Source organism: Centropristis striata, chromosome 1 (assembly GCF_030273125.1).
Source record: "Centropristis striata isolate RG_2023a ecotype Rhode Island chromosome 1, C.striata_1.0, whole genome shotgun sequence".
Taxonomy (NCBI): domain Eukaryota; kingdom Metazoa; phylum Chordata; class Actinopteri; order Perciformes; family Serranidae; genus Centropristis; species Centropristis striata.
This window is the reverse complement of record NC_081517.1, coordinates 45,347,527-45,368,744: the sequence shown is the minus strand read 5'-3', so window position 1 is coordinate 45,368,744 and position 21,218 is coordinate 45,347,527. Positions and strand designations below refer to the sequence as shown.

At 34.5% G+C, this 21,218-nt stretch overlaps 1 protein-coding gene across 1 annotated transcript in view; it reads left to right on the top strand.

The window, feature by feature from the left end:
- The window catches only part of LOC131979703 (multidrug and toxin extrusion protein 1-like), a 36,046-nt gene that overhangs the window by 742 nt on the left and 14,086 nt on the right, over positions 1–21,218 (top strand). The window contains exons 2-11 of the mRNA XM_059343708.1: positions 5,243–5,495; positions 8,039–8,140; positions 8,250–8,318; positions 8,510–8,658; positions 14,277–14,319; positions 14,475–14,519; positions 14,605–14,702; positions 16,115–16,212; positions 20,262–20,443; positions 20,534–20,642. Of these exons, the coding sequence (XP_059199691.1) occupies positions 5,298–5,495; positions 8,039–8,140; positions 8,250–8,318; positions 8,510–8,658; positions 14,277–14,319; positions 14,475–14,519; positions 14,605–14,702; positions 16,115–16,212; positions 20,262–20,443; positions 20,534–20,642 (1,093 nt within the window). The 5' untranslated portion in view covers positions 5,243–5,297. The remainder of the gene's footprint in view (positions 1–5,242; positions 5,496–8,038; positions 8,141–8,249; positions 8,319–8,509; positions 8,659–14,276; positions 14,320–14,474; positions 14,520–14,604; positions 14,703–16,114; positions 16,213–20,261; positions 20,444–20,533; positions 20,643–21,218) is intronic.

The following is a 21,218-nucleotide window of genomic DNA, read 5'->3' as shown; positions in this document are numbered from 1 at the left end:
GTAAAAAGGTCTAAAACCAGATCAAACAGTAAATCTGAGGGAAATGATCTTGCTGCATGGACAGATAATTTACCTTGACAAGATTTATTAAATTAAGATTATTAAATCTAGAAATAAGCATGTTGAACACTTAAAATAAGACATTAACTCTTAAAACTGTTAAAAATGCATCAATAATAATAATCCAATAATATATTTAGAATATATAAATATATATAAAACAATCTGAGTGGGTTCATTCTGCATAACGAGTACTTTTACTTTTGATACTTTAAGTACATTTTGATGCTGATACTTTTGTACTTTTACTTCAGTTAAACCAAAATTTAAAAAAAATTACCAAAGACGAGGTAAAATAAACAAAAAAAAAAACAAAATTACCTTTAAAAAAACACATAAAAGTTCCAAAAAATATGTAAAAAGACACAAAATTACAAAAATGAATTAAAATGACCAAAAAAGACAAAAAAATACCAAAAAATACACAATAAATGACACCATTTTTTTTAAAAATACAAAATTACCAAAAATGCATATATATTTATAATATATAAAACAATCTGAGTGTTTTCATTCTGCATAACGAGTACTTTTACTTTTGATACTTTAAGTACATTTTGATGCTGATACTTTTGTACTTTTACTTCAGTAAGTGTTGAATGCAGGACTTTTACTGTAGTGGAGTCATTTCACAGTGTGTATTAGTACTTTTACTGCAGTAAAGGATCTGAATACTTCTTCCACCACTGTATGTATTATTTGCATAAACCGTACGTGTTCTTTTAGAGAGAATATGAACTTCAGACAGAGTCGTTGTAGCGTTAAAGTGTCTCAGGAGGATTCTTGTTATCATATTCTTTGCTAACATTAATAAATATCTTTCATGTTAATCATGAGATCGACCGATACGTCTGGTTGTTTTGGTTGTGAAACAAAAGAGAAGTCAGAGTGGAAACCAGGAGGCTGAAAGGGAGGATGGGCCGTCCACTTCCTGTCTGATTATTATCTGCTGGAGCAAGAAAAGTGGGAGGAAGACTGTAAACGTCTGTAGGTTTATGGTGAAAAACTGTTAAAACATGACAGTAAAAGACTTAAAATGATAAATGATTTAATTCAGTTTCAGTAACAATGAAACACTGTAAATGTTTATATCAGCCAAAACAGTAGTTTTAACATTTTTTTTTTAAATTAACTACTCCACTGTAAAAAAAAATGCATTGTGTTTGGAAGACACAAAATTACTAAAAAAGGATGTAAATTGTTTGTTTTTTTAAAACACAAAATTACTGAAAAAGGGTGTACAGTTTTAAAAAATAAAATACATTACATTGTGCTTTTTGTAAGATTGAAAAAATGTTTTTTTATGTAATTTTTGTGAATTCAAATTTATGTGGGTTTTTGTGTGTTTTATGTAAATTTTTGTTATTTTTGTGTCATTTTTGTAAATTTTTTTGTGTTTGGAACAAAAGACACAAAATTACTAAAAAGGATGTAAAATGTTTTTTTTTTTTTTTTAAACACAAAATTACTGAAAAAGGGTGTACAGTCTTTGAAAATAAAATACATGACATTGTGTTTTTTGTAAAATTAAAAAAAAAATTTTTTTATGTGTTTTATGTAATTTTTGTCATTTTCAGTTTTTGTGAAAAATGTATGTGTTTTTGGTGTGTTTTAAGTGGGTTTTTTCGTTAAAAAGATTTGGTTTTTATGTGGGTTTTTGTGTGTGTTTTATGTACATTTTTGTTATTTTTGTGTCACTTTTGTCAATTTCTTTGTTTTTTGTATTTTTTGTCATTTTTTGTGTTTGGAACAAAAGACACAAAATTACTAAAAAAGGATGTAAAATGATTTTTTTTTTTTTAAACACAAAATTACTGAAAAAGGGTGTACCGTTTTTAAAAAATAAAATACATTACTCCACTGTAAAATACTCCGTGTTTGTAGCAAAAATATACTGTAATATATATACAAGCATCACTGTAATTTTTGCATATATCCTGTGTAAAAAATACTTTTTTCTAACTGTTAAATGTACTAAACACCATATCTCTAACAAGAATATATATATACTGTAATATTCAATGGTAAAATCTTTAATTTATGCAGCTTTTATAAAGTATTTTCTTGTCAATTATATGGCAGAACAGCGTTTCTTTTGATGGAAAAACTTTTTATTTATACGGTAAAATATGGAATAAATTGTCAATCTTAAAAGTGAAATCAACAGTGTTCATTTCTTTTTACCGTAATATTATAAAAAGTTGCACCGTATTTATTACGGTAAAGTTCTGGCAACCACAGCTGCTGGTTTTTACCATAAAAACAACTGTTTTTTTTTTTACAGTATGATGAAGGAAGATTATTAACAGCCTTGTTGTTGCTCCAGGCTCCTTCTGTAACAGCGCCTCCATGTGGCTCACACTGGAATAACACATGATCACATGTTTAAACTGTTTAGACCAAACTGACTCTAAAAAACTGAATATTATTTGTCTGCATTCTGAATTCATGCCCTTCATACGCTTGTCTGCAAATGTGAACAATAAAACTTTGTATGATTTTGTACGATTGTTCATGTGTTCCTGTGAATCTTTCATATTTATTAACTTAAACTTCACAAAGAGTCCCTGAAGCATCTTTAGACTTTCTTCTGAATCTGTTCGACTCATCGATAAGTCAAATGACTGAAAAATTATTATATAATAATGATATATTATTATATAATAATGATATTTTGATAATCGATTCATCATTCAAGTAATTATTTCATGCAAAAATGGTAGAAAATGCTGTTTTTAGCCTCTGAAACATGGAGATCTGCAGCTGTTGCTGTTGTTGTTTTATAACATGTTAAACTGAGTAACTTTGAGTTTTTAACCAGCAAAACAACATTTATACACATTGGACTGAGAAACTGGGAAAGACATGTTTTCAATAATTGCTGGTATTTTATAGATTATTGCTAGTAAGATAGATAAAAAGTAAAAGATAGTCAGAAAAACGGAAAAAAATTACTCTGAAAAACTGAAAAAAAAATTGTCAGAAAAACTGAAAAAAATACTCCAAAAAATAGAACAAAATACTCAAAAAAACAGAAATAATTAGTCTGAAAAACTGAAAAAAATACTCAAAAAAACAGAAATAATAAGTCAGAAAAACAGAAAAAAATTGTCAGAAAAACAGGAAAAATTACTTTGAAAAACTGAAAAAAAAATAGTCAGAAAAACAGAAAAAAATACTCAAAAAAATAGAAAAAAATACTCAAAAAAACAGAAATAATTAGTCTGAAAAACAGAAAAAAATACTCAAAAAAACAGAAATAATAAGTCAGAAAAACATAAAAAAAATTGTCAGAAAAACAGGAAAAATTACTTTGAAAAACTGAAAAAAAATTAGTCAGAAAAACAGAAAAAAATACTCAAAAAAAATAGAAAAAAATACTCAAAAAAACAGAAATAATTAGACAGAAAAACAGAAAAAAAATTGTCAGAAAAACAGGAAAAAATACTCAGAAAAACTGAAAAAATTATTCAGAAAAACAGGAAAAAATACCCCGAAAAACTGAAAAAAAAAATACTCAGAAAAACTGAAAAAATACTCAGAAAAACGGGGGGAAAATTACTCTGAAAAACTGAAAAAATTATTCAGAAAAACAGAAAAAAGTCAGAAAAACATAGAAATATATAATAAATAAAACCAAGGGAAAATTACTCATTAAAACAGAAATAATTACCCCGAAAAACAAACCAAAAAATAAATTACTCTAATTATTCAAGTGAATGCAACACGCTTCCGTATTGACAGCTGAAGTGATCAATACATTCAGTGCAGATCTCAATAGTTCATAATTAAGAAAACATGTAAAAGGAACACTGCAACATTGATAAGAGTATATAACATATAGAGCATATAATAAACATAATGCAAAGGAATAAATAAAGCCTTGGCCGTGTTTTGACAGCATGTAGCCCCCCAGAGGTCAAAGGTCAACAGACACAAATAGAGTTGTGCCATCCAACACCTGTTGACTCTGTTTCCATGCAGTCAGCTGGATCAGAACCAGGTGACTCGCTGCTTTTAATCTGCATCAGAACTCTGATCACACAAACTGTCTCTGGGATCATGACACCAAAAAATGTTTCATAATAGACACTTTATTTTTTATTTTTTTACTGTTACTAAGTACTAATACACACTGTGAAATGACTCCACTACAGTAAAAGTCCTGCATTCAAAACTTACTGTAGTAAAAGTACAAAAGTATCAGCATCAAAATGTACTTAAAGTATCAAAAGTAAAAGTACTCGTATTGCAACATTGCAGCACACATACGGAGTCTGACGGCGAATGGTGCGTTCAAGGTCTACACGAATGTCAGAATTTTTAACGTTGTTCTGAGCTCCAAGTTTAGACTTTCAGTGTAAATTGAACATTATACCATGCGGCGTTACGGTAAGAACGTGTTAGACCCGCCTTCAAAATAAAAGCAAACACATGTAGCTTTCAAAATAAGAGCACGTGGATGTGTTAGCAGAGTCCACCACAGAATTTGCAAAAAAAGACATAGTCAAAATATGACACCTTATATAACACAGAAAAACCTTTACTTTATTCTCCTTTACAATGATTCTCTAAACTATGCAATGACATTTTTTTTAAACATTTTTTTTACTGTATATTTATATTTTATTCTGCACTACAATCCATACTCCTTCTTTAGACATTTGATTTTTATTGTATTTTATTGCTTGAATTTGTCTAGGTTCTCTTTATTTAATTGTGTTGTTATCTATCTATCTATCTATCTATCTATCTATCTATCTATCTATCTATCTATCCATCCATCCATCCATCCATCCATCCATCCATCCATCCATCTATGAATCTATTTAGACAGGAAGTCTGAGTAAACTGACCCTCATAATGTGCAGAAAAACAGAAAAAAAGTCTGAAAAATAGAACAAATTTGTCTGAAAAACAGGAAAAAATAATCATAAAAACAGAAAAAATTATTCTGAAAAACAGAAGAAAAATGAGTCAGAAACACAGAAACACATTCATTATGAATCTATTTAGACAGGAAGTATGAGTAAACTGACCCTCATAGTGTGCACTTGAATGCACCACCAGGTCTACCCAATAGCAGTGACGCCCCTAAAACTCCTGCAGGAGGTGGTTGGCTCGGAGGATCTCCCTTATTAACCCTTCCTCCTCCTCCTCCTCCTCCTCCTCCTCCTGTTAGTGGATCAGATGGAGCCGAGCACGTTTCACTCTGTCACCGTTAGAGACACTGAGACATGGAGGGATCCACTAGATCACCAGCCGGACTCTCTGAGGGGCTGAAAGGAGAAATAAAACCGGGTGAAGCGGGTTCTGCTGCTCCTCCTCAGGACTCCGGAGGCTGCTGGAGCTCCTGCAGGAGGAACATGCGGCTCCTGGTCCCGCAGGAGTACCGGCAGGAGCTGCTGCAACTCTTTAAACTAGCGGGACCGGTGGTAAGACTTCTCTACTCACTGAATGTCTGTTTGCTCCGAGCTGAACGTGAATGCAACACTAACTCTGTGTTCTGTTGTCTACTTCACGTGTCTCAGTTTTCAGATCTTTTACTTTAGTAAAAGTACTAATACTCCAAAAAACAAAACAGTAATAATAAACAGATAAAACATGTTGAAAGTAACTAAAATACATCAATAAATAAAAGTGTTAAACTTCTGAAAATGAATGAATATTTGGTAGTTGTGATCAGTTTATTTAAAGATTTAACTCTGAAAGTTCAATATTTACCTCTAATCTTAGTGGAGTAGAAGTATAAAGTTACATAATAATGGAAATACTATTTTTGTTGAGGTTGTTTTTCTTATTTTCTTGTATTTTTTGGTCGTTTTTTGTCTCTAGGTAGTCATTTTATGTCTAAAATTGTCATTTTATGTCTAAAATTGTCATCTTTTATGTTAAATGTTTAGCTGAAAGGTAACTAAAGCTGTCAGATAAATGTAGTGGAGTAAAAAGTTCAATATTTACCTCTAAATGTAGTAGAGTAGAAGTAGTAAATACATTGGAAAGTGTTAAACTTCTGAAAATGAATGAATATTTGGTAGTTGTGATCAGTTTATTTAAAGATTTAACTCTGAAAGTTCAATATTTGCCTCTAAATGTAGTAGAGTAGAAGTATGAAGTTACATAAAATGGAAATATTCAAGTAAAGAACCTAAAAATTGGTTATTAAACGTCTCTTTTTAACCCTTTTATGTCTTTTTTTTTGGACATTTTGTGCATCTTGTTGTGTAATTTGTATCTATTTGTAGCAGTTTTTTTTACCCCTTTGTCGTCTTTTTATGTATTTTTTTTGGCAGTTTTCAGCATCTTTATAATTAATATTTCTTCTAGTTGTTTTATGTCCCTGAATAGACATTTTGCGTATTTTTGGTATTTTTGTCGAAGTTCTTTTTCTTCTTTTCTTGTATTTTTTGGTGTTTTTTTGTCTCTAGGTAGTCATTTTATGTCTAAATTTGTCATTTTATATGTTAAATCTCGACCTGTAAAGTAACTAAAGCTGTCAGATAAATGTAGTGGAGTAAAAAGTTCAATATTTGCCTCTAAATGTAGTGAAGTAGAAGTATAAAGTTACATAAAATGGAAATACTCAAGTAAAGTATGAGTACCACAAAATTGTACTTAAGTACAGTACTTCAGTAAATGTACTTCGTTACTTTCCATCACTGCATTCCTCCAACTTTGGTTTACTGTGTTTCTATCAGTAATTAGCTTTTTTTATAACGCTATGAAGGATATTTATTTATTTTATTTATTTATTTATTTATTTATTTATTAGGTAATTTAATATGTGCTATGCAAATATAGAAACAATAAACTGAGGCCGCCTCTACAAGATTATGCAATAACACAAGTTGTTAATTATTGATGTATCCAAAAAGTGACAGTAGATTTAATGCAGTTTAGTAATAATAATAACAATAGTAATATATGTCGAGGATCATTATATTCTTGAATAATACAAATTAGCCGGACACATTAGCAGGCAGCACATTAGCTGGTCACATTAGCCGGTCACATTAGCCGGACACATTAGCAGGTTGCACATTAGCCGGTCACATTAGCCGGTTGCACATTAGCCGGTCACATTAGCCGGACACATTAGCAGGCTACACATTAGCCGGACACATTAGCAGGCTGCACATTAGCCGGTAATATTAGCCGGTCACATTAGCCGGTTGCACATTAGCCGGTTGCACATTAGTAGGTTGCACATTAGCCAGTCACATTAGCCGGTCGCACATTAGCTGGTCACATTAGCCGGTTGCACATTAGCCGGTTGCACATTAGTAGGTTGCACATTAGCCAGTCACATTAGCCGGTCGCATATTAGCTGGTCACATTAGCCGGTTGCACATTAGCCGGTTGCACATTAACCGGTTGCACATTAGCCGGTCACATTAGCCGGTTGCACATTAGCCGGTCACATTAGCCGGTTGCACATTAGCCGGTTGCACATTAGCCGGTTGCACATTAGCCAGTCACATTAGCTGGTTGCACATTAGCCGGTCACATTAGCCGGTTGCACATCAGCCGGTCGCACATTAGCCGGTTGCACATTAGCCGGTCACATTAGCCAGTTGCACATCAGCCAGTCACATTAGCCGGTCACATTAGCCGGTTGCACATTAGCCGGTCACATTAGCCAGTTGCACATTAGCCGGTTGCACATTAGCCGGTTGCACATTAGCCGGTCACATTAGCCGGTTGCACATTAGCCGGTTGCACATTAGCCGGTCACATTAGCCGGTTGCACATCAGCCGGTCGCACATTAGCCGGTCACATTAGCCGGTTGCACATTAGCCGGTCACATTAGCTGGTGGCACAGTAGCTGGTCACATTAGCCAGTCACACATTAGCCGGTCGCACATTAGCCGGTCAAATTAGCCTGTTGCACATTAGGCGGTGGCACATTAGCTGGTCACATTAGCTGTATTTGTATTTGTATTATGTATCAATTGTGTTTGTTTTTGTTGTCTGCAGGTCATTTCCCAGCTGATGGTCTTCATGCTCAGCTTCGTCAGCACCGTGTTCTGTGGTCACCTGGGAAAAACTGAACTAGCAGGAGTAGCTTTAGCGATAGCAGTGAGTCCTGATCCCAGCATGCATGATCACTCCTGTACGTCCATCTGGATGTTTCTGATCCTTTTGATACGTCTGTTTTTCCCTGAATGTTGTTTCTTTTCTCCTCCAGGTGGTGAACGTGACTGGTATTTCCATTGGCACTGGTCTGTCTCTAACCTGTGATACCCTCATATCTCAGGTAGAACTCTGGTTTCTCTTCGTTTATCTAACCAAGACAAACAGAACCACCACTGCTGGGTTCCCAGGTTCTCCTGGGGTCTCCTTTAAAACAACTCAACAATGAGCTTTTGTTTCCTGTTAGTTTTCTTTGAGCGATTATACCCTCGCTGTGATTGGTTGTTGGTGTGATCTGGTGTTTCCCTGTTGCAGACGTATGGGAGTGGTAACCTGAAGCGAGTGGGTGTGATTCTCCAGAGGGGGGTCCTGATCCTGCTGCTGGCCTGTTTCCCCTGCTGGGCCGTCCTCATCAACACTGAACCTCTCCTGCTGGCGGTCAGACAGAGCCCCGAGGTGGCCAGGTCAGTCTGGGTTTAACCCTTAAATATACACTTTCAGCGTAGGGCTGGGCGATATAAAAAATATATCGATATATGTTTAAATGTGGTATGGAATTAGAGCATATCACATATATCGATATAGTTAATTTTCTTTCTTTCTTTACATATAAATGTATTTATTTCAGAAAAAGTTTGGCCTATTCTATTTCATAGGCTATTTTTATTTAAGAGGTTTTTTTTATTTAAATGTGCACTTTGTGGAGTTTTGATTTTTTTTTTAAAAAGGTCCTGTGTTATACAGTATTTATGTTCACTTATAATAAACAAATATAATAAATGGTTTCAATAAAACTACTTGTCATATTTGGCTTTGACTGAACATTTGCTCTCACTTTGTGATAAAAAAAAATATATATATATATATATATATATAGCCTAAATATATCGGGATATGACTTTTGGTCCATATCGCCCAGCCCTAGTATATATGACAAAAAACTTTGAATTGAATTGAAATCTCAACATGAAAAGTAACTTAAGCTGTCAGATAAATGTAGTTGAGTAAAATGTTCAATATTTGCCTCTAAATGTTTTAGAGTAGAAGTATAAAGTTACATAAAGTGGAAATACTCAAGTAAAGTACAAGTACCTCAAAATTGTACTTGAGTAAATGTACTTAGTTACTTTCCACCACTGTATTTAGCTAACTCGTTATGTTGAAATATTACATCCGAATGGTTGAAAAACATCCTCTACTATACTATATACTGTTTTGATTTAGCATCAGATTAATTACTCACTATTTTTTCTACAGTAAAGGTCAGACAGCATCTTCTTTATGCACCAGACAGCTATGTGAATGGATGGTAATGCTATGGGAATGGTATGACCAATGGTATTTTTCATCTAAATGTGCACTTTATGGAGCTTTGATTAAAAAAAGGTCCTCCTGTTGTTATACAGTATTTATGTTCACTTAAATAAACGGTTTCAATAAATGTCATATTTGACTTTGACTGAACATTTGCTCTCACTTTGTGATAAAAATATCCGGATATATATCGTATATCAATATTCAGCCTAAATATATCGGGATATGACTTTTGGTCCATATTGCCCAGCCCTAGTTTCAGTGTCTTTGCCTTCGTTGATTTAGCTGTACAGGCTTTCTAGACTTAACAATTTGTTAATGGAATCCATGTTAATTATTAAACAGCAAAATGTGCCAAAACTCAGGTGAGCATTCCTATCAAAGCCCAGTATTTATGTTAAATTATGTTTCGACCTGTCATTAGGCCCTGCAAGGTGCTAAAATTAGCAATAAAAGCACAGAGGTATGCCAAGGTAGTTTGGATCTGAAAGTCAAACAATAATAAAACCAACTTGAAACAGCCGTAGATGAGTAACTCTCTAGTTCTGCTAGTTAATGTCAGGCTACAGGTTAGAAAGAGAAATAACTGCTTCAGTTTTCCATCGGAAATTACTCTGACAGCAAGGTAAAGCGGGGAAAATATTCTAAATATGGTCAAAATAATATATATATATATATATATATATATATATATATATATATATATATATATATAATATATTATTTTGACCATATTTAGAAAATGTATATATATAAAGAGCTTTAACAATTATTCGATTAATCGATTATTAAATTAATCATCAACTATTTTGATAATCCAATAATTGGTTTGAGCAGTTTTTTTTAAAGACAATAAGTCCAAATTCTCTGATTTCAGCTTCTTCAATGTGAATATTTCTGGTTTCTTTGTTCCTTTATGACAATAAACTGAATATCTCTTTGGTTTGTGGACAAACCAAGAGATTTGAGGACGTCATCTTGTGGTTTGGGAAACACTCATTGATATTTTTATACATTTTATTCACCAAACAACTAACCGATGCAGGCCCTTGTTATATCGTCTACTGCAACTCCCCTACTGTTTGTTTTTTTGCAGAACAGATGAGAGGAGAGTAAAATCCTTTTGACTATTTATTTAAGACAATAATGAAATAGTGAGCAGTTAGCTGTAACCACCTCCCAGAAAAGGATGCCTAACTTACTTTTACACAGTTTTATAATGTAAATGTGCGACTATCTGATTGGTCAAAAGTGTTGGGGCAGCACCAGGGTTTAGACTCGGCCCGCCCATTACGTTGGCACGCAGGCTGTAGTCCTAGCCTCTTGCAAGGTTATTATAGTTAATGAAAACTAACGAAATAATGAAAACTACAAATGAAAAAACATTTTCGTTAACTGAAATAAAAATAAAAACGAGAGTTTAAAAAAAAAACGATAACTAACTGAAACTGTATTTTATGGTTACAAGACTAACTCAAACTAACTAAAACTAACTAAAATTATAGTGAAAATGTCCTTTTTCGTCTTTCTCAACTTTTTTCATCCGTAAACCTTTTTGGTTGATATGAAATCTATTTCATCTATCTGGTTTTATGACTTAATAAACTTATTGGGGCTGAGATGGATCAGACAAAGGAAATAAAGGAAACATTTATTGTGACCTTATTGAATCTGGACCCAACAAATACCGCATTACAAAACAACTACAACTAATAAAAACTAAACTAAAACTAAGCATTTTCCCAAAAATAAAAACGAATTAAAACTAGCAAACTCACTCTAAAAACTCATTAAAACTAACAGAATTTGAAAACAAAAATTGACAATCAAATTAAAACTAAAACTAGTGAAAAATCCAAAACTATTATAACCTTGGCCTGTGGAAGAAAAAAACAGCTAACAGCAGCCTTCTGTATCTTGTCTGGTGTTGGTCAGTGGCTGTCTCCTCCTGGGCCCACGGCCTTGAACTGGAGCACAAAGAGTTCTTCAGTTTTTCATCTGCTTACCCTCCAATATGTGGTTAAGTGTTATCAGTATGTCCTTTCTTTTGATACTCCTTACTTCTGTGTGCACATAAAATCTGTGTTTTATGCCCCGCCAAATACACCTCAAAGCAGCGTTTTACTAAAGGTCAAAATGCAGACCATTGCTAATTTTATTAATCTCTAACACAGGCCTTCGTATTCATGCTGCTCCAATAAAATAAGTAAATCAATTTGTTATCAGCAAACTCCAGTGCATCCTTGAAGACCAGGTCCCCATGTGTTCATGACATGAATTTGATGCCTTTTTACTGAACCAATTTGGAATTATGGAATGCCAAAATCTTCCAAAATGGCCATTCAATTGCATACATGCTGCATTTCAAAAGCCAACAAAAGGAGTAAATCCAATTGTTATCAGCAAACTCCACTACATCTTTGAAGAACAGGGCCTAATTGTTATTTTGCATTAAAGTGAATTGCTGGATAATAATTTGTTTTCCATGTATTCATGTCACAAAAAAATATGCATCTAATTCAATTCAAGTTTAAGTCAAATGGTTGGCCCGGCCAATGAGGAGTCCCTTATTTATTTTTCGGGGAGTTGGCAACCCTAGTCATAATGCAGACCATTGCTAATTGTATTAATCTCTAACACAGGCCTTCCCACGTGCACTTTCAAACCTCTGCAGATGATCCAGATCATATCTCTGCTCTGGCTCCCAGTAGCTGACCACACCAGATTCAAAACCCTGACTCTTGCCTACAAAACAGCAACTAGAACAGCTGTGGCCTACCTGAACTCCTATATTTAGGCACACACATGTTCATGCTAACCATGCTCTTCCAATAGCCCCTTTCATAATGCCGTCCCGCCAAACTGCCGGAAAGATCTGTGGCCGCTTTTCGCCTTCGGGTGTTCATAGTGATCCTGTGAAGGCAAAGTGATATTAGTACCCTTTCATAGTGCAGTCTGGCATAGTGGAACAAGGTGGAGGAGACGATTTTAGGGCTGGGCGATATGGCCGAAAAGTCATATCTGCATATATTTAGGCTGAATATCGATATACGATATGTATTCCGATATTTTTATCTCAAAGTGAGAGCAGATGTTCAGTCAAAGTGTCACAAGTAGTTTCATTGAAACCGTTTATTTATGTGAACATAAATACTGTATAACAGGAGTACCTTTTTTTTTTTTAAAACCAAAGCTCCATAAAGTGCACATTTAAATAAAAATAGCCTGTGAAATAAAATAGGCCGATCTTTTTCTGAAATATATTTATATTTGAAAAGAATAACAAACATTACAAAAGAACGAAATATGACAAACCCTAGTATTCGAGAGAGAATCTGAACTATATCAATACATGTGATATGGTCTAATTCCAAAATATATCAATATATTTCTTATATTGATATATCGCCCAGCCCTACGTCCTATTGGACTAAACTTAACCCACGGCACTAACTCATGTGTTTTCTTGTGAATATATGTTTTCTTGTGTTGTATGAACTCTCAGATGTAGGATGAAAGTGTCTACTTCTTGAAATTGTCTCATCCTAAGAATGATAAAAATAATGGACCTTCCCTTTTAAGAAGGGATAGGTAACTGATATACACATAACTGAAGCAGTTGCATGTAAAAGGGGATTTGAGAAGTGAGATTTTTATGACACTTTCTCTTTCCTGCCTCTCTCCATCCATGCCTGGATGATCCTTCTACTTTAGGATCTGAGCATGTGGAATTCAGCCTAAAGTCAAACTGCTCCTTTAATTTCCTGTTTTAAAAAAGAAGAAGAAGCTCTGACGGATGGTGCAGACACATGAAAGTCTCTACGACAAACGGTTCATTAGTTGGGGAAAGGGGGCGTGGCTCATCAAAAAGGGCGGGACTTTATGAAATATTGTTATGTAGAACTGTTCAGTGATGAACCTTTGTTTGAAGTTTGAGGCAGATTGGACAATGTATGGTCAAGTTATACAGTGTCGTGTTTTATGCCAAAACGCCATATTTTGCCTCCATGCCACGCCCCCATAGTGTGACGGTCTGCAAAGCTTTTAAATAACTTTTGATGTCAAAGGCCTTGTGATGCTACTTAACAAGTACAAAGTTGATCGGATTAAATCTGTAGGAGGAGTTTGTTAAAGTATGTGGCGTGGAAATGGCGAAAAACGTCTAAAACGCCATTTTCGATCCAAGATGGCCGACTTCCTGTTCGTTTTTGGGTATGGCTTCTTGAGACTTTTTGGTGCGTCTTCCCATGATAAATGGATGTACCAAATTTCGGGTCTCTACGACAAACCTGTTTTTGGGGCTCAATTCTAGGGGGCGCTAGTAGGTCATTTAGCCACGCCCATTTCTGGAAACAATGAAATATGTACATTTTCGACAGGATTGAATTTTGTCCCAAGTTTGGTGAGTTTTGGAATATGATAAAGCCCTCAAAAACACGATTAATTTGCTGTTATAATCATAAATGGACCAATTTCAATAGGGTCCTCCACTGTTAGTGCTCAGGCCCTAATAATAAACGGACCAATTTCAATAGGGTCCTCCACTGTTAGTGCTCGGGCCCTAATAATAAACGGACCAATTTCAATAGGATCCTCGCTCTGTTAGTGCTCGGGCCCTAATAACAATATTTTTGATGAAATATCTCAATATTAAAATACGATGATATTCGAAGATTGCTGCTTTCACAAAATACTATGTATTGTATGTAATAATATGTGTTCCAACTGTTCCATAATGCATATTTCTGTATTTCCATTCTCTATGAAGACTCGCCCAGCTCTATGTGAATGTCTTCATGCCTTCTCTGCCAGTGAGTTCAATGCATTTTAAACATTTTGCATGAAAATAATGTCACAATACATACATTTTTATTCAATTTTGTGCTTGATTGTTATACTCGCATCTAAAATTTGCAAAAACATTGTGCCAAAGAAACTGAATGATTTTTCTATTTTCCTCCTTCAGGCTGCTTTTATGTACCAGCTGCAAGCGAGGTATCTTCAAAATCAGGTGCAGTTGCAATGAAACCCACTGATTATAACGTTTATAAAGTTATTGAAAGTAGTATTAATACTGCTATGTGCTGTGGTTACAGGGAATCATCTGGCCTCAGGTGGTGACTGGAGCCATTGCTAATATCTTCAACGCGGTCATCAACTACGTCTTCCTCTACCCTCTGGAGCTGGGCGTGGCGTGAGTTTTCCAACATCTTTATTTTGTAGTGGAGCCTACTAATTGTTAGTATATTATAAAACTCAATAAAGTTGTACTAAATGTGATGGAAGGTTTCATATTAACTGTCTCATGTTTTATGGCGAGACGCCATTTTTTGCCGCCATGTCACGCCAACATATTGTGTCGGGCAGTAAAGCTTTTGGTAACTTTTGATCCCAAAGGCCTTGTGATGGTGCTGACCAAGTTTGAAGTCAATCGGATAACATTTGTTGGAGGAGTTCATTAAAGCAGCTATTCTCAACCTTGGGGTCGGGACCCCAATTGGGGTCGCGGAATGATTTCTGGGGGTCGCCAAATCATTTTGGAAGTCAGCTCTGTCTCCACTGTGTTAAAGTGTTCATGTGTTAATGTGTTTTAGTCTTTTTGGTCATTTAATGTCTTTTTTTTGGACATTTTGTGTCTTTTTTTTATCATTCTTTGGTCAATTTGTGTCTTTTTTGGTCATTTTGTTTCCTTTTTTTGGTCATTTTGTGTCATTTTTGGTAATTTTGTGTCTTTTTTTTATCATTCTTTGGTCAATTTGGGTCTTTTTTGCTCATTTTGTTTCCTTTTTTTGGTCATTTTGTTTCTTTTTTTGGGTGATCTGAACTGTGCGTCAATTTGTGTCTTTTTTGCTCATTTTGTTTCCTTTTTTGGTCATTCTGTGTCTTTTTTTTAGTCATTTTGTGTCTTTTTGGTAATTTTTTTTCTTTTTTGGGTCATTTTGTGTCTTTTTTGGTCATTTTGTGTCTTTTCTGGTCATTTTGTGTCTTTTTTTTTGCTCATTTTGTGTCTTTTTTTATCATTTTTTGGTCAATTTGTGTCTTTTTTGATCATTTTGTGTCTTTTTTTATCATTCTTTGGTCAATTTGTGTCTTTTTTGGTCATTTTGTTTCCTTTTTTTGGTCATTCTGTTTCTTTTTTTTTGGGTGATCTGAACTGTGCGTCAATTTGTGTCTTTTTTGCTCATTTTGTTTCCTTTTTTGGTCATTCTGTGTCTTTTCTGGTCATTTTGTGTCTTTTTTTTTGCTCATTTTGTGTCTTTTTTTATCATTTTTTGGTCAATTTGTGTCTTTTTTGATCATTTTGTGTCTTTTTTTATCATTCTTTGGTCAATTTGTGTCTTTTTTGCTCATTTTGTTTCCTTTTTTTGGTCATTTTGTTTCTTTTTTGGGTGATCTGAACTGTGCGTGTGAGATTGTGTTCAGTGAGCGGGGGTCGCGGACAACATGCATGTTAAATTGGGGGTCGCGACTCAAAAAGGTTGAGAACTACTGCATTAAAGGATGCAACGTGGTCATTTTATGAAAGGGGGCGTGGCTATAGCATAAGGGGCGGGGCTTTAATTCCTATAAAGTCTCTAATTGTGCTGTTGTTTGGTTTTATTTTAGTGGATCTGCTGCAGCTAATGCTATCTCAGAGTATGTGCTGGCTGTGGTCTTATGTGTCTACATCTGCTGGAGAGGTCTGCATAAAGCCACATGGGGAGGTGAGTTCACTGACCAACACATGGAATATGATAAAAAGTGTGATTTTGTTCTTACAGGCTTGACTTCTTTAACTTTCTTGTATTGTATCCAGTAGTTTCATCCTCTTTCATCATTCAAGTCTCCAGTCTTTTGGAGTCTGTTGTGAACATTTAGTTTGTAATGTTTGACAGGATCAGTTATCTCTCTAACTGTGTAATGGTTATTAAAGGAGTTAGGATTTACTTTCACTTTAGCCTCGTCTTTGTTACCAGTGTTGGAGAAAATGTGGGTTTCATATATTGAACTGTTTACATTTTGAAAACCTCATATCATCACCTCGTATCATATCATTTAACCTTCTACCGTACGCATTAGGATACCAGTTGGAAAAAATGTTTTTGTCTTAAAATAGACTAAATAAACATAATCTGAAGAAATTTTATGATTCTTTTATTTTTTAGAGGTTTTTGGGGTTTGTTGTCCGTATCGGAAACATTGTACCATAACGTAATTAACATAATTTATTTAATAAACATGTATAAAAGATTCAGTAGCTTCAACAGGGTTCAATACGTAACATTTTAAATTTAAAAACATTATAAAAGGAACTTTTTTAACCGGTTTCTTGTCTGAATGTTGCCTGGAGGAAACATTGAACCATTGAACCAACGACCCATTGAAATGAATGTCTTCAAGAGTCTAAGTGTAGGAAACGTCTTTTTTGGTAATTTTGTGTCTTTTTTTTTGTCATTTTGTCTTTTTTTGGTCATTTTCTGTCTTTTTATTGGTCACTTCACGTCTTTTTTGGTCATTTATGTCTTCTTTTGGTCATTTTACGTCTTCTTTTGGTCATTTTGTGTCATTTTTTTGTTATTTTACGTCTTTTTGGGTAATTTTGTGTCTTTTTTTGGTAATTTTATGTCTTTTTTTTGGTAATGTTTTTTGTTGGTAAATTTACGTCTTTTTTTTTGTCATTTTGTATCTTTTGGGGGGATTTTTTACGTCTTTTTTGGTAATTTTGTGTCTTTTTTTGGTCAATTTGTATCTTTTTATTTGAATTAATTTGTATCAGTATCTGATTAGTGCAAACACTCATTTTTGGCTAACATTTTAATCAAGACATGAAGAAATATCACTTTTGTACGATTAATTTCAGTTATTTTTCTGATGGTAGCATTCATCACACATGATGTGTTCAGGGACAGGTGGAAATTTGAAAGTCCTACAATCATATTTGCTTTTAAAGTTTCTGGCTATGATAAATTCTGTTATTTGGTGATTACGTGCGTTTCCAACATGCTGCTAGGATCTGTGGTTTAGACAGTTCAGTTGTGTAATTTGTCAGAAGGTTGTTATGTAAGATGAGCAAATAATTTGCAGTCATTCTGGACTTTTTCTGACTTGAATTCAAAGTCTGCTCAATTATTTATGAATTGAGTGAAGCATTAACTGTGTTAACCAGCTCTGTTTAACTTAAAGCTCACTTAATGACATGACAGATGAAAAGAAACAAAACAATCTGCAGGATTTGAAAAACTTTAAAGAATAAACTAACGGAAAGACGTTTTTTTCAAGCATAAATCTGACATCAGCATATATTTTTATATCAGTATTTTAGCATCTGCTCAGAGGAGTTGGCTCTAAATCAAATGATGAATGAAAAGGTGACCTTTCCCTCCAGAAGTCTCACTATGATAATAACTCTCCTGTCTGCTGGAGGAACTGAGGAAATCAAAGTGCAAACCACTACCAGGTTTTCTTAGGCCTGCCATGAGAAATACACAATACCCTGCAGGAGATATTCACATGTGACTTTGTTGTTTTGGACACATACCTCAGGAAAAGAGAGAAACATTTAATCTTTTGCTGGTGGCCTGTAAAAATACTATTACCAGGAAATGCACACTGCAAAAAAGGTGAAAAAAAAAAAATCTGAGGGAAATGATCTTGCTGCATGGACAGATAATTTACCTTGACAAGATTTCTTAAATTAAGATTATTAAATCTAGAAATAAGCATTGTGGACACTTAAAATAATAAATTAACTCTTAAAACCAGATAAATTAAAGCTGCCAGCAGTGATGAACTGGCCCGAGCAGAGTGACCTGATGATTATTTGGTTCTTAGCAAGATAAAAAAACTTTTTGTGTCTCTCTTGGGTGTTTTTTTTGTTTGTATTTTTGTGTCTTTTTTTGGTGATTTTACGTCTTTTGTGTTCTTTTTTTTGTGTTTTTTTGTCTTTTTTGGTAATTTTACGTCTTTTTGTGTCTTTTTTTTGGTCATTTTGTGTCTTTTTTTTTTGTCTTTTTTGTGTCACAATATGACCAAAAAAGACAAAAGATGTACAAAAGTAATTTAAAAAAAAACTTATTTTTGTGTCTTTTTACATCTTCTTTTGGTCACAAAATGACCAAAAAAGACAAATGTACAAAAGAGATAAAAATGAAAGCTGCCAGCAGTGATGAACTGGCCCGAGCAGAGTGACCTGATGATTATTTGGTTCTTACCAAGATAAAAAAAAAAGTTTTTGTCTTTTTTTTTTGGTGTGTTTTTGTCTTTTTTGGTCATTTTACGTCTTTTGTTTATTTTTTGTGTCTTTTTTTGTCTTTTTTGTTTCTTTTTTGTGTATTTTTTTGGTCTTTCGTGTCTTTTTTTGTCTTTTTTGTGTATTTTTTGTGTATTTTTTGTGTATTTCTTTGGTCTTTTGTGTCTTTTTTTGTCTTTTTGTGTCTTTTTTATGTCTTTTTGTGTGTTTTTTTGTCTTTTTGGTCTTTTTGTGTCTTTTTACATCTTCTTTTGGTCACAAAATGACCAAAAAAGACAAAAAATGTACAAAAGAGATAAATTAAAGCTGCCAGCAGTGATGAACTGGCCCGAGCAGAGTGACCTGATGATTATTTGGTTCATACCAAGATTTTTTTTTAAAATGTGTGTCTTTTTTTGGGGTAATTCTACATCTTGTGTGTGTTTTTTTTGTCTTTTTTTGGTGATTTTACGTCTTCTGCCTTTTTTTTGGTGATGATTTCAAAGTTCTGGAAAAGTCCCATGATGCATTGCGACACTCCCACATGTATTCTGATGCATTTCATTGGCCAAGAGACAGAAAATAGGTGGAAAAAACTACAAATACTACAAAGCGACATATCTGCTTTCCCGGCTTTAATGGTAGAATAACACAACAGCGCCCAACAGGTTTTAATGGTAGAAATGTGGTAATGCTTTCCCGCCTTAAATGGGTTAATAGGCTTCAATAAATAAATAATTAATTAATTAAATCATGTTTATTATACATTTTTGACCAGAACAACTTGACACAGTGCTGAGCTTCATCTCAGATTAATCTTCAGGTTCAAAGCTTTCAGATGATGTAAACCTCTTCTATGACATTTATTATTGACCTGAAAAAAAGAAAAGGTAACTTTTCACCTTAACCCATAAGAATCCATGGTGACACCCGTGTAACAAACACTTTAAATCTTCTAGAATCTCCCATATTCAGCTTCATGCATGAATATGACTGGAAACAGAATTGTGAAATAATAGCTAATTTAAAAAAGCTTATTTTTTGTTCCGAGGCTAGTTCAAACCCATTTAACAATTATTTTCAGTTAATAGGGTTTCCTTTATTACATTTAATTTCGTCTGACCATATTTCCAGAACAAATTAAAGTCAAAATTTTGATGTATGTTATGGAGATGCAAACAAAAGGGCAAATGGGTTATTTGTTTTTAAAAATCTGAAAAATAATTTGTTGTTAAACAGCACTATTAATGTCACAATTTTGTTAGATGCAAACAAAAAGGCAAATTTGTGTCTCTGTAAGTAGAAAATAGTGTCTAGTTTTTTTAATTTTAAAATAAGAAATATCATAAACATAAATACCATAAACGCCCAATGTAACGTATATATGTCACATCACAGATCTTTGACATTTCGGGGTAGAATTTTTTCTTTAAAACATCATAAATGTGTTCTATGTGGTCCACTTGCTCTGTGGTATATCCCCCATAATTTTCCTTTAATGGTTCTGGGTTCTTATGGGTTGATGCTTGGTTCTCTGGCCCCCAGGTTGGTCCCTGGACTGTCTCCAGGAGTGGGGTCCCTTCGTCAGGCTGGCGGTCCCCAGTATGCTGATGCTGTGTCTGGAGTGGTGGATGTTTGAGGTGGGAGGTTTCCTGGCTGGAGTCATCAGTGAGACTGAGCTGGGAGCCCAGTCCATCGTTTATGAGCTGGCTGTTATAGCTTACATGGTAACTCATTAATTTTAATTTAACCTCTGACCTTCTGCTTATGTTGCAGCAATTACTTTTGGTAATTCCTGATCTTTTGTCCCTCCATAGTTCCCGTTAGGATTCTCTGCTGCTGCCAGTGTTCGGGTTGGAAACGCTCTCGGTGCAGGAAACATCGAGCAGGCCAAGCTGTCGGCCAAAGTCCCCATCATCTGTGCATGTGAGACCCACAACATACTTCACTAAAAAACCGCCAACCAGGAAAGATATACTCACCGGAAACAAAGCGCAACGAGATCCCGGACGAGTCCCCATTTCATGTTATGCCCCAGTCTAGAGGGCCTAGAACACAACATGAAAAGGCCCCATCTCCCAAGTAGCCACAAACAAAGTTTAGTTTAAAGAACAGGTAGTATTTATTTACAATAATAACTTCAGTGAGTACATATCTATTCTTAGACTTAGGGGTGGACTAAAGCCAAAATAACAAACAAAAGGATCCGGTCTTAAAAATAAGAAATCCACCTGAGAAAACAAAGGTTACAAAGCCTCCCTACTTACTTAAACAGGAGAAAACGAGAAACCAAACCTGGCAACCCACCCTTACTGCTCAAACAAGGGGATTATATCCAAATAACTACACGTTATACCAAACGAAAGTGTGAACCGGTTGGGAGACGAGGAGGACGAGGAAATGCCTGCTGCCACCGACGGCCGCCATCTTGGCTCCATTTATACCGGGTGGTTCCGGCTGCAGCCAATCACGGCCCAGGAGTGGAACCTCTCCACCAATCAC